Genomic DNA, 13749 nt, shown 5'->3' with positions numbered 1-13749 from the left:
TGTCGCTCAGCACAATCACAACAGGCCCAGAGAGTCGCTGAGACGGAATGCATCAGATTCAATTCATTAGGACTGATCGCTCCCTGAATGGGGTTGAATAATTGATGAGCAGGAGCGGCTTTCTGGATGTTCTGCCTACTCCGAGGCTCGCCGGAGCCCTGTTATTTATTTATTTTTTTTAAGCCAACAAACCCGGCCAAATGCTCACTGGTGCGGGCGGGCAGAAGGGAGTGGAGCAAAGGTTAGATGTTTTAATATGTGATGTTTACAATGTAAACTCTCGGTCCACTGCTTGTAAGGGAAATGGATACGGGCAGACCTTGATGCTGGGAGAGGGTAGGCAGGCTCTGCTATCTTCCACCACCAGCAAGTGGGGGAGGTGGCCTGTGAGGCTTGTGAGCCTCCTGCCCAGGACTCCAGGCAGGACAGAGGTGGGACAGGCCTCAGCTAAGGAGGGGGCCGGGGTGCCCCTGAGCCTAACTAAGGGGTAGCAGTGGGAGGCAGGGAGCTGACGCCCTAAGGTCTCATGGCACCTGCTCTGGCTTGAAATGGCCACGGCCCCACAGTTTTGGGGCCAAAGTGAGTCCTCCCAGCAAGCCAGTACCACCCAGACTGCTGTCTCAGCTTCAGCTCGGGAAATACTCATCGGCTGGCACAGTGACAGGTGATGGGTGCCCAAGGGCGCTGGTGACATGCGGGGCAAGCGAGGGAAGTGCCGGCGCCGCCTTTTGCTGCTACTGTTCAGTCTCCTGACCGCCCACCAGACACTTCACCTGCTCCTGCCACTATCACCCCACGCTCAAAGGGGCCACAGCCCAATGCGGTGTCTGTCTCCCCCGATTCTTCCTTCTCCCAGACTTCCCTCTTTCTGTCCACAAATCTGCCCTTGGATCTGGATTCAGGGGCCTGGGACCCACTGGGGCCTTCCCCTCTGCCAGGGCCCCTGCTCGGGCCTGGACCCCTCCCCCTCCCCCACCCCAGGTCCCAGGCCAGCTTTCCTCTCCTGGTGCATGTTGGCCCCAGGGTCCCTTCCTTCCTGCCCTGGGGTGACCTCACACAGGTGCCCAGGCGACAGGGGCTCTCAGCCTTCTCAGGGTCTCTGTTTCCCTTCCTGACTCTCAGGGGGTCTCCGAGGCCTCTTTCTTTCCTGAGGTGGAGTGTGGAGAGTGGTTCCTCCTCTTAGCCCTCCCCTCCCCCAGCTCTGGGTTAGAGCCCAGGGCCTGGAGGTAGACAGGCCTGGGACACATTCTGCTTCCAGGTGACAGTTACCTGACTTTTTTGTGCCTCTGCCTTTTCTGCCTTGGAAACTGGGGAGAAAATGGCACCTGCTTGAGATAAGGGGGCTGTGCTGGGGTTCAATGAAACTGAGCATGTGGAGTGCCAAGTCACAGTGACTGGTGCGTGGTGGGCCCGCCACAGTGATATTGGTCTCATTATGACAGCGGCTAGAGTCTGGTGCTGGAGACTAGCACGGTGGCTGGAGACCACAGCCCTTCTTCCTCCCTCACGGGGCCCCAGGCTGGCGTCTCCATGCTCCCAGAGCCTCAGGCTTTCCCAGTGCTTGACACCCTCAGATCCTTACCCACTGGGGCCATGAGTGACCTCCCATTCCAGCTGTCACTCCTCAGCCAGGCCTGGCAGGCATCTCCTTGCCTATCCTGTCCCAGAGAAGCCAGGCCACACTCCACTCACTCACTGCCCGGCAGTTCCAAGAACATATTTGGGATGGAGCGTGGCACACCTGTGCAGCCCCAGAACCAAGGGGACAGCTGTCATTGCTCACATAGGCACAGAGTCCCTTAGTTCTACTCATTCGTTCATTTAAGCCGCAGGCGTGTAGTGAATAGCTCCTACGCACCAGGCATCGTGCTAAGTACCCCTGCCCAAAACACGTGCCTGTCCCAGGCGAGCGAGAAGGGCCTGGGCAGAGGTTTTGTCAGGCTGTCCTCTGTAGGCCTCAAAAAGCATGAGCAGGTAGAGGGAAGTCAGAGCCCCAGAACAGGCTCCCTCCACCCAGCCTCCTGCTGCACCTGCCTCTTGCCCCATCTTGGTGGCTCTGGTGGGCCCCCGCTGACGTGCTGCGGCTCCCTCCTGACTGATACAGCCCACCATCGCGGACTCGGGCCTCTGGCCCAGAAAGTGACCTTTGTGCCTCACATGCCTCTCATGCCTCCCGGGTCAGTGCCTTGTTGTTCTGCAACCCACAGAGGGAACCTTCTTTGTCCCGCTGCAATCGCCCCCCGCCCCGCCCCTTTGCTCCCGAGCACCCGCTCAGGACCCTCCCTTCCTCGGCCTGCCACTCCTTCAGGCCAGGCTGCTGCTGTCCGAGCCATCAGCAGGTGGCGGAGAGCCCCGGGTGGGCTCGGGGTCCGGGCGAGGCCTACCTTTGACAGCCACATGGACACTCTGGCTGATGGACAGCTGGGGTTGGATGAGGACGCTGCACAAGTACTCGCCCTCGTCCATGCCCTTCTGCACGTCGGTCAGCTTCAGCGTCCCGTTCTCGAACACCACCTGGCGGTGGTTGTCGGGCAGCAGCAGGGCGTCCTTGTACCATTTGATGGAGTAGTAGGGGTAGCCGATGACCCTGCAGTTGACGAGGGTGTCCCGCCCGGCAACGGCCGTGATGTTCCTCATCGCCCGGATGCTGGGGGGGCCTGGGTGGGAGTCAGCGGGGAGGAGGAGCAGAGCAGGGACAAGCGGTTCGGTTAGCCAGGGACAGCCGGGGGCTGCCCTGTGACTCTCTTCTCCGTTACTTGGCTCTGAAACTCTCAGGGGATGGGAATTCAGTGGGGTGGGGGCGGGGTGGGGGAGAAGGAAGACTTTATTGCAAGGGTAAAGGCAGAGGCTGAAGCTGGGGGCACCCATGGTCTCTCCAGGACTCTGTTACTAGCTTCAAACAGCTGCCAACAGACATGTTCCCTGCATGCCTGGGGCAGGGATCCGTCCCCCTAATGGGACAGGGTATGTGAGCCAACTGAAGCCTCACGAGAAGGGACTGGGATTTGGGAGGGCGAGTTCTCATTTACAATGGGATTAAGATTTGGGGGTTACAATGGTGATGTGGAGATTTTTTTTTTCATTTAACTTGTGCATAATGGTTTTGTACCAAAAAGGATCTCGTATACATTAAATATTTAAAAGGCAGTAGGAAGGTTGTTACTGGATGAGCTGATGGTTTTCTTCTAAACAGGTAAGTGGGTTTTGTGGGTCCCTGAGAAGGGGCCCTAAGAGGGGGACACTGGGCACCCTGGCTGCAGGGAGGGGGTGTCCTCAGCTGGGTGGCTGGGCAGGTGGCGATGTGGGAGTGGTCAAGGAACCAGGTAGGGAGCAGGAGTGGGCATAGGAAACCCCAGGCTTCAGGTTCCCCACCCAGCAGATGAGGGGCCGCACGAAGGGATCCCAGGACCCTGGAACTCTGACCTTTCTAATTCAAAAGCATGGAGGGAGGTAAATGGGAGGCCACTTTTCTCATGTGGGGCTGGAGCCCTGGCTCCATGGTAGCCACCAGGGCCCTTCCCCCTCCTCCTCTGCCCCTGGGTCGGGGTCACTGGAGGGGCCGGGTGAGGACCAGTGGTACCCGACAGGGCTGCAAAGAGCTTCAGAGAAGGCTCTTCTCACCGTGCTTACTTGGAGAACTGAGATCTGGGGATGATCACCTGAGGACTGCTTCCCCCACTGCTGCAGGGGTGTGTCTGCTTTGGGATGCCCCCACCCAGCCCGAGCCTCCCACTCTTGATGGCTTGGGCCTCAGGAGGGAGGAAATCGGGGGGAAGACTCTGTGTTGGCTCCTGCCTGCTTACATCTCCTGGAGCATTTGGGGGATGGCTCACTGGGAGCACAGCTTTGATGGACACCCCCATCCAAGGTCAAGTCTGGTCCCAATGCCCCTTCCTGTCCTTGTCCTCACAAGGCCCTGGTGGGGCTGGTGGTTGCTAGTGGGGTGCTGAGTGTACCTGGGGCCAAAGAGATCTGATGGGGAGGAATGGGGGTGGAGACAGGTCAGACCGGGAGAGGAGAAGGGGTGGGGGAGGGGATGGGGATGCAGAGGAGGGCCAACTGTAGCAGACCGCACACACGAGAAAGGATGACGGGTGTGTGGCGGGCAGGGAAAAGGGGAGAAAGAGAGGAAAGAGACCGCTACTAAAAGCAAAATGACAGTTAATAATAAGTACTAATCACCACAAGAATAATGGGAACCACAGAGATGGCAAAGGAACTCAAAAGCCTATTCTGATATTTAAATGTAGACAGGCACCTCTTACGTTTATTCGCGCCTGGTATTCAGCACTGCCCACCGAGTTCCGCGCCGCGCACCGGTACACGCCGCCGTCACGGATCTGGGGGCCCGTGACGTTCATATGGCTGACGGTGGTGCCGTCCGACATGGTGTACTGGTTGGTGCGGTGGCTCCCGTCCCGCACGATGGGCTCGTCGTCCAGGGCCCAGGTGACGGTGGGGGGCGGGGCGCCCTTGGCTGCGCACATCAGCGAGAACTGCTCCCCAGGGTTGACCACCTTCTCGCTGAAGGACGAGACGATGCGGGGCGTGCCATCTGCTGGGAGCGAGGAGTCCCCATCAGGGTCACCGAGCCACGGAGTGACAGCCGCCCGGACAGGCCACCCCACCCCGTGAGGTACCCATTTTTCCCGCACGGATTTCCAACCCCTGGATTTGAATCCTCCCGCAGCCCCTTGTGAGCTCTGTGTCTTTGGGCAAGTTCCCCAACTTCTCTGAGTCTCCCCATTTCTCAACTCTGGAGGGTAGAGATATCGGGGGGAGTGAATATACCCTCTTCATACTGATGCTGTGAGGACGAAAGGGATTAGTGCATTAAAGATGCTTCATATAAGGGCGCCTGGGTGGCTCAGTGGGTTAGGCCTCTGCCTTCGGCTCAGGTCATGACCCCAGGGTCCTGGGATAGAGCCCCGCATCGGGCTCTCTGCTCACCAGGGAGCCTGCTTCCCCCACTCCCCCGCCTGCCTCTCTGCCTACTTGTGTTCTCTCTCTCTGTCAAATAAATAAATAAAATCTTTAAAAAAAAAAAAAGATGCTTTGTATAATGCTTTGAAAGTGCTTGCTAAATGTCAGCTCTGGCCCACTCTGCCCTTCTGCCTTTCTCCTCCCTGCGTTAGGAAAGCCATAGGACTCAAGAGTCCCGCGTGGAGCCAGGACCTGGCTGGGCTGGACCTGCGGAATTGGATTCCAGCGCTTGTTACTGCACGTGGGCTGGGGGTGCTAGAGCCCTGTCCGCCAAGCCTCAAGTTTAAGGCTCAGTGGCTGCCCAGAGGCATGGGTGTGTGTGTGTGGCCGGAGCTTAAGTATCGGCTGACCCAATAACCCCAGACGGGACAATTAATCCCACTGCTCCAGCTTCCTCCATGGCGAGGGAGCATGAAATTACTGAGCCTGGCCAGCCTGCCACACAGGATTGTTGTAAAGTTAAAGTATGTGTTGCGCACTTGAAAACTAAGGCAAACACTTGAAAAATAAAAAGGCTAAAGTTACATGGCTTTCCACATCTCCCACCAAGTTTCACACCCAAATGCTGATGTTAATCCAGTCTGCTGGCTAAAACCACGGGGAGAACCTGGTGCCTGGCAGCGTCCGGGACTGCCCACGAGGGTCACGGCTTTTGGCCCCTCCTCCGCTTCCTTCCTTGAACCCTCCCTTCTGGCTGTTCCTCCCTCCCTCCTTTCTGCCCTTCCTGCCATCCTCATTTCCCATATCCCTGCCCTGAACTGGCCATCAGTGGGCTGTCCTCTCAGAGAGAAACTGTGCTGTCGGTCAGACAGGAAGTCCCCAGAGAGGTCAGGCTCCCATTTTGAACTGGTCTGTTCCTAGCTGGTGGGAAGAAGATCTGGGAAGAAGTTCTGGCTGGACAAGAGGAGGCAGGGGCTGAAGGAGGGGCAGTTCACTGGGCACTGTACTTAGGGTGAGGGATAAGGGGATGCCCACTACCATGTCCCATCTCCCAAGGAATGAGGACCCACAGGCCATGACAGGTAGACCCATGTGGGATCCCGATAACCTGTAGGACTTGTCTGGGTTTGGTGTCTTTGTTATAATGGTAAAAAAAAATCCTTGGAAACAATAGGATTGTGGGGTTTTTGTTTTGTTTTGGTAGCAACAAAGGAGCTGGGGGACCACTAAATTTGTTGGTAGGGACAGGGCCTGTGTCAGTCCTCACTGTATTCTCATGCAAATAAGAAAAAAGGGACTCCTCTGTATGGTCACAACCTGATGCCAGGGCCCATGGCTTGGCAAGGGGAATTCAAGCTGGATTCCAGCCCTTACTCTTGGTCCTGCCTTGTAGGCACTTTGTGCAGTGAACAACCTGAACAACCGTACACAGATGTGCTGGGTGAGGAGCCCCGGGTGGCAGCAGCTTTAAAAGGAGAAAGAAGCATGTGAAAATCCAACTCTGTAGTAAGAAACTAGTAAGAAACAGAGCCTGCTGCAAAAAGACCTTAGGGCAAAGATTTGAAAGTCTATGGGCCTGGTGGGAAGGGTTGAGAATGGGGAGAGAGGGATGGCCAGAAAGAGAGGGCTCAGGGAAGAAAGCAGAGGTGGGGCTCAAGGCAGTGATTCCTGGTGGGCAGTCCTAGGGCCCCTGTGAGATTGAAAGCCTCTGGCATCTGAAAGAAGACCGCTTTTGTAGTGAGGTCCTAGTAATTTCGGAGGGCAGAGGCAATATAGCACGGTGGTTAAGAGACCTGAGTTCCGATCCCAACTCTGACCTTTGGCCAAGCTGTGTGACTTTGGGCAAGTGACTAAGCCTCAGATTCCCCAACTGCATAATAGGGAACATGAAGCAAAAGCATCTCCCCACAGGGCCCATGGAAGGACTAACTAAGACGGGCAGGTGCCTGGACCAGTGCCTGCTCTCAGGGCGGGAGGGAGGGAGCCTGAACCCACCCGGGTGCAGGCCACCCCAGCTCACCCTCCAGCACGATGATGGCGAAGTCCTGCGCGGTCTGGGCCTTGCGGGTGGCAAAGCACTGGTAGGCCCCGGAGTGGCTCTTCTGGGCCGAGGTGATGAGCAGAGTCTCGTTGCTGAGCCCGCGGATGGAGACGGCCTCGTCGGGCAGCACCAGCTCAGTGTTGCGGTACCAGCGGATGGTGAATTCCGGGGAGCCCAGCAGGGCACAGGAGAGGATGACCGTGCTGCCGATCCCGGTCTTCAGCTTCTTTGGTGTCAGGGTCACGTGAAGGGGGTCTGGGCCAGGCCCGCAGGGGAGTAGAGAGGAGAAAGGCAGCGGGGAGAAAAACAAGAGAAAACGGCTTTTACTGCGGAGCAGTGTGGCTCGGGTTGGACTGGAGGGAGGCCCTGGTTCTGTCCACAGACTCCTCGTGAGAGGGGCTGGGACCAGTGAATTCCCTCTCTAGACCTCAGTTTACTCATCTGGCAAATGGTACAGTCAGGGCAGGCCATCCCTTTGCACCTCTTGTTATGACGACCTGCACTTTCTGGACATGTGGCTCTTGCCCTGTGGGGCTGGGAGCTCCTTTCAGCTCCGAAGAGGACAGGAGCTTGGCTGGCTCATCATCTTCCCCCGAAATCAGGGAGGCACCCTTGGCCCTGCCACCTGTCTCTCATATCCGTAGAGATAACCTGCTGCCATCTTCTGTCACTCTGACTGCCTTATTTCCCCCCCGGGGACTCTGCTCTCCATCCCTGGACCCAGGAAGTAACATCCTCCCCCCTCCCAGGCTCCCTCCTTCTGTTCTCCATGCCACAGCTGGCCACTGCCCTGCTCAGGACTTCCATGGTGCCCAAGAACTCGGTGTGGCATTCAAGGCCATCGAGGCTCCTGGGGACCTGCCTCTGCTTCTCAGCCCTACAGTCTCAGGGCAGCAGCATCCTGTCTGTGCTTGCTGCACACCTGGGGCCACTTCTTGCCCCAGAGCCTCCCCCAAGAGTGCTCTTTTTCCTCTTTGCCTAATGCCTAGCCATCCTTCACACTGAGCTCAAGGACACCTCGTCCAGGAAGCCTTCCTGGATACCACTCCCCTCCCAGGCTGGGTCAGGACCTCTCTTCTGGGCCTCTCTCGATATCACTGTCACCACACTACGCACATGGGCTTTTAATCACTCCTCTGTGTCTGTCTCTGCACCTGGCTGTGAGCGCTTGAGAGCAGGGCAGTGTCTCTCACCTGGATGTCTACTGCTGCCCCAGCCTTGTTTATCACTGCTGGGAGGGCTGGCCACCTCTCTGCCCTGATCTCCATGGGCTTGGGGTTTTCTAGAGGAGGCTGAGGCCTGCAGGGGACCAGGACCCCAGTGAGGTCACCTGGAGGAGGGGGCAGGGCAGCCTGGCTGGGCTGGGCACAGTCAAAGCACACAGGAGTCTGCTCCTGCCGGGTTCTCCCGCTCTCTCCCAGAGGCCCTGCCCAGGAAATGTCAGTGCACGATGAGGCAGGTGGCATCCAGTCACCAGTCACCATCCAGGGCTCCCAGGGCTCGGCCAGCTACCTGCTCTCACCTTGCTGCCCCGCACGACTTGGTGACAAGATGGATGGGGGCTCGGTGGCAGAATGGGTGTGTGTGCGTGTGAAAAGCCTGCTTTCCTCTGGACACCTGGCAAAGCGGGGCTGGCAGAGAGCATGGAAGGCCCAGAAAAGCTGTGCCACCTGCCCTTGAACCTGGTTGTCCAGCCAAACCCAGTTTTGGGGGGGATGTGGAGCTGAGGGTGGGCGGGGAATCAGGCGCACCGCAGCGGGGGTGTGCACGCGGCCGTGGGTCTGCGTGCGTGTGTCTGGATGTGAGCACGCGAAGGGGGAGGAAGTGTGTATCTGTGAATGTGTATGGGCACCATACATGTGTGCATGTGTGTATGGAGAAGTGGGCATGTGACCTTTCAACACATCTGCCTGTGGGGGTGCATGTCTGTGTGTCTGTGTCTGTGAGTGTGTGTGTGTGTGTGTGTGTGTGTGTGTGTGTGTGTGCATGCAGGCATGCCTATCTGCTTGCCTGTATGTACTGAGGCAGGGGCTATGAACACCACATCACCCAGAGTCAGGTGTGCTAATGTTCCAAGGGTTCAGGGGTGTGCCGCCCTCCTGAGCTGAGCCCTGAGGCAGCATGCATGTGTGTGTGGATGTGTGTGTGTGAGTGTGAGATGACAGAGTGTGTATGTAATGTGCGTGCACTGGGATGGGGGGAGAGGGGAAGGCCTATCCGACTAAGCGGGTTTGGACAGTACTGGGGCACGGAGGGGGACATCGGTGCTGGTCCTTCCATGCTCCTGCCCTGCCAGCCGGGGCTTGTTAGGCTGCGAGGAGCCCCTGGTCCCCGGCTCTCTCAACACTCTCACCTAAGCATCTGTGTCCTGGGCTGTCACCCCAGTGTGTTTCCCGGGGCTCTTTTTGCTCTTCCAGCCTCACACGTGTTCCCACGGGGAGGACTTCTTCCCAGCACCGCAGATAAATGTACCCTGACTGTTAAGATGCCCTCGACCACAGGGAGGAGACCAGGCTCACATCTGGGCTGGGGTGGTAGAACAAGAACCTAGGCCCAGGAGGCCAGCTGAGCAGGGAGAACACTGAGGTGTCTGCAGACCTGTAGCTCTATGCTCTTGAGACGGGGAGGGGAGAGGGGAGGAGGGCTGCTCTGGTCAGTCAGCGTAGTGGAGGGAACTTCTCTGCCGCAGGGTGGATCACTGCTGGACAGCCTCCTCCCACCATCCAGGTTCAGGGACCCTCACGATACTCTTCGATATCATATTCAGTGAGGCCTCAGGCTATGCAGCTGTTCGGTGGGATGGATTCCCTAGGGGTCTCCAAATCCCAGCCCCACTGTGGTCAGAGCCTGACCTCAGCCCAGGGGCTCAGCAGCAGCATGGTCTGTGAAGCACCCCCCCACCCCTAAGGTCTTGCCGGACCCTTGGAGGTCTAGGGCTCCGGGTTCGGGAGGAAAAGCCAGGACAGGCTGATACCCCGCCTGCAGATCCTGGAAAGCCCTCCTTGTCATTTATTCCTGAGTCTGATCTGATTCATCAGTGTCCCCATCAATTATTGTGAAATATTCTGAGAATCGTGTCTGATGGGCTACAGTACGTCCTCTCTACTGGATGAACATCGGCACTATTTCCTTTAGGGCACACACTCCTCCCTTTCAACAAGCCAGGAAGCCCCGTGAGCTCGTCACTGTCACTGTCACGCTCAGGGTCCCTTCTGACCCTTCTGACCTCAGGAAGGCCTGGGATCATTCTCTCATTTTATAGAAGAGGACACTGAGGTGGTGACCACGGTTATATGATTTGCCCAAAGTCAGTTTTTATCTGATAACGCCAGAACCAAGGAACAGATCCTCTGATTTCAAACCCAGAGCATTTCCTGGGATGTCTTGCTGCCTTCCCCAGCCAGGGGATTCTCCCCTGGGGCTGGCCAGAGGCAGGTGCCGCCCCTCCCTGTCATACTGCAGTGCTCTCAAAGGTTCCTAGGCCTGGCAAAGGGGTTCCCCACTCACCAATGACCGTGAGGGTGCCCGTAGCCTCTGCAGAACCGAAGGTGTTGGTGACCTCACAAATATAGGTGCCGCTGTCCTGCGTCCGCAGGTCACTGATGGTGAGCCCCGTGATGCGCTTGGTCCAGCGGCTGTCAGCCGGGAGGGGCCGGCCGTCCTTGAGCCAGCGGATGGCAGGCACGGGGTAGCCGGAGGCCGTGCAGGGCAGCTCCACGGTGTGGCCCGCCCACACTTCCTGGGAGTGGAAGCCGTCCAGGATGGTGGGGATTGACTCGGCAGGGTCTGGAAGGCAGAGAGCATCAGTGCCCCTGGCCAGCAGGATGAAGCAGGTGCAGGGGTGAGGGGTGGGGGGAGCAGAGAGGCAAGCACCAGAATCGGCACCTGCTGCCCACCAGTACCCAGCATGCACAACGCCCAGTGTGGGACGGCTTGTGGTGTCTCCTGGGCCCCAGACTCTGGCCCAAACTCTCCTACTCAGGCCAGATAGAGGCCTGAGAGCCATGACTGAGAAGCAAGGGCTTGGGGGAGGTGGGAAGAGGATAGTGTGGGCAGAGAGACAGACAGACAGATGCAACAAGGGAGACAGAGAGAGGTACCGAGAGGGAGAGTGTGTGAGAGCTCCCTTCATAGACACGGTGCCTGGAGCCTGGCCCAGACTGGGGAGAAGGGATACCCTGTGACACGAGAGTCATGACTTTTCGAATCTGCGATTCTGGTAAGCCTTGGTCTGGGCCTCGGACTGGCCTGGGGGTGCCCCTCAGGGTTGGGGGAACCAGCTGCCCTGTCCTGTCTCCTCCCATCTGCGATCCTAGCCAACTCAGAGAGGGCCATGCTTTTCCATCTGTGTCCAGAAGGATTCAGAAGTTAAGCCTTCTGCAAACCACACCTACCATCCTGAATAATTCTCCATTTTATACTCCCAAGCAAGAGAGAGCCGTGACTGCAGGCCCCATGGCCCTGACCTGTGGCTGTCCCAGGCCCCTGGCTGGTGGGATTTTGTGAGTGGATCTCCTGTGTCTACACAGACCAGGCCTGTGGCTGCTGAACCCCTGATCTCCGGGGGAGGCTGACTGGGGGCTCCTGGACTCATTGAGCTGGCTCAGGGGTCTTGGTGGCCACAGACAGAGGAGGGTCAGAGACCAGAGGGGTGCAGTGACCTGTCCAGGATCACACTGCAGAGCTGAGATCACAAATCAGGTCTCGCCCACCCTTGTTCAGTAACTGGAGTGATCTAATACTGAGGTCATTTCAACAATGAATGGTGGGAGCGGCAGGCATCCCCTCTGGACCCTCCTTGACTAATGGCAAATGTCTCCCGTCCTCAGCTCATCTCCCTTGGAGAAGGGTTGGGTGGGGAATTCTTGCGTGGTGGCGGGGAGAGACTTTCTAGAAGGCTCTACTCCCTCCCACCTTCCGTGCCTCTTCAGAAGGAGGTTGGGCTGAGAATCAGGAGAGCCAGGTGCGGGTCCGCCCCGGCCATGGGGAAACAGTGTGACCTTGGGCGAGTCTCATCCTGGCTCAGAGCCTGAGGTCCTGGCGCTGCCTCAGTGTCTCGTAAGGCTGTTGTAGGCAACAAGGCAAGACGCGTGTCCGAGAGCTTGGCTGAGCGAAGTCTCCGTGCCGCTCTGCCCCCGCCCTCCCTCCTCAGCCGCTTCCATGGCCTCTTCCCCACGCAACCCTGTGGGGATGGTCGGGATAAACAAACCCAGTGCCAGGGAAGAATTACTCAATGTGACACTTAATTGATGCAAAATACACAAATTCCGTGGCACACCGCAGAATTTACAAGCGGAGGGGCCGACGGGGCGGTGGAAGAAGGGGCGGGGGGAGGGAATTAATCACCGAGTCTCAGGCGTGAAATTAAATTCTGAGGGAAAGAAGCCTCTTTCATTACTCCGGAGCAGAAGTAAAATGCTGCGGCGTGTACCGGCGACAGCCCCGGGGGGATTGGGTGCTGCCAGGGCTGGCGTGGGGCTGGGGGAGCCAGATGGCTGAGCCCCAAGAAATCTCCAGGGGCATTCGGGGCGCCCTGCGGAGGCTGCTGGGACCTCCTCCAATTGGATGAGCCATGCTGCCCCAGAAAGGTGCCCTGAACACGGCTTCTGCACATGGCTTAGCCCCCCCCCCCCCCCCACCCCATGAGCTGGGGAGCCCTGGACTCCTCGGCCAGCCTCTCTGGTCACTGGTCTCATCTTTATAGAGGCAGATGATAATGTGTACTGCCTGGAGTTCATACTCATGGAAGCTCTCGGTAAATTCTACGAAGGACCTACATGCTCGGAATGGCTGTTTGGGGGTTGGATTTTAGGGAGCTCAGACCGTTCTTGCAACTGCCTCCTTCACCGTGGACCGTACAGAAAGAGGAAAGTCACTCTCCTCCCCCTCCCCAACAGACGCTCTTTGGAAAGCAGTAGAAACAATGATGCAGCTACAGCACAGGAACAAGACAGCCACCACAACACGGCAGCTCGTCTCCTGGGTGCTCCCCACGTGGCATACACACGCTAAGCTTTGCCCATCTGGTCCCCGTTTCTCACAACAAGCTGGGGTGGGGGTTGCTCCCATTTTACAGATGAGGAGCCCGAGGTCTGGGACTCTCCTTATTCTCTGCCACCTTGCACAGCTCGTGAGGGGTGAGGCTAAGCCAGCACCTTGGGCTGGATTCAGAGTCCTTTATCCAACACATCTCCTGTGCCTATCTTCCTTCCCGCCCTCTTGCTTTCTGGAACACTCTGTGAGGACTGAGGAACCCACGGGTGTGGTTGCTGCCCTCACTAAATGACCGTGGAGGACACACTGCCACGTGGACCCTTTCACTCCCTCCTTTTGCCTTGGGGGCTGGGGAGATGGGGCCACCCTTCCCCGGGTAGTCCGGCCACTCCTGCTGGCCTGGGGGCTCTCGGGGGTGCCAGTCACTAGACGGTGAACCTCCGCAGCAGAAACCGTGACCAGCCTCTCTAGTTCAGGACTGACTGAGCGCCCTCCTTAAGCTGGAGTGGATGTGTGGCACATGGGGCTGGAGGCTGAGGCCTGAGCTCCCCAACGTGCCCCCCTCGCACCCCCTCTGCACTGCCTTCCTCCGGTATCACTTGCACGTTTGCTGAGACAAGCAGCTTGCAGATGCCTTGTCACCACCGGGACCCTGTCCCCTTGCGTCCCTCTTTTCCCTTCCTTCTGGGTCCCTCCTGCTCCTTTCAGCCCCCGTTCTGCCTTTGTCCCTCTGGGCAGGTTTTCTTCTGTTCTGTTTTCTCCTTGTCCTCGGTCTGTCTGTGCTTGCGCCT

The 13749-nt window shown here is 58.0% G+C and overlaps 1 protein-coding gene across 1 annotated transcript in view; it reads right to left on the bottom strand.

Annotated features, from left to right (window-relative positions):
• DSCAML1 (DS cell adhesion molecule like 1) overlaps positions 1 to 13749 on the bottom strand; it is a 337942-nt gene that overhangs the window by 86529 nt on the left and 237664 nt on the right. Inside the window, exons 5-8 of the mRNA XM_059416450.1 lie at positions 10472 to 10750; positions 6944 to 7219; positions 4259 to 4555; positions 2385 to 2657 (exon numbers count right to left, since the gene is read on the bottom strand). Coding sequence (XP_059272433.1) covers positions 2385 to 2657; positions 4259 to 4555; positions 6944 to 7219; positions 10472 to 10750 — 1125 coding nt within the window. The remainder of the gene's footprint in view (positions 1 to 2384; positions 2658 to 4258; positions 4556 to 6943; positions 7220 to 10471; positions 10751 to 13749) is intronic.

The sequence above is a fragment of the Mustela nigripes genome, chromosome 1 (assembly GCF_022355385.1).
Source record: "Mustela nigripes isolate SB6536 chromosome 1, MUSNIG.SB6536, whole genome shotgun sequence".
NCBI classification, from domain to species: domain Eukaryota; kingdom Metazoa; phylum Chordata; class Mammalia; order Carnivora; family Mustelidae; genus Mustela; species Mustela nigripes.
Note: the sequence above shows the minus strand (reverse complement) of the source record. Positions and strands in the feature narration are given on the sequence as shown.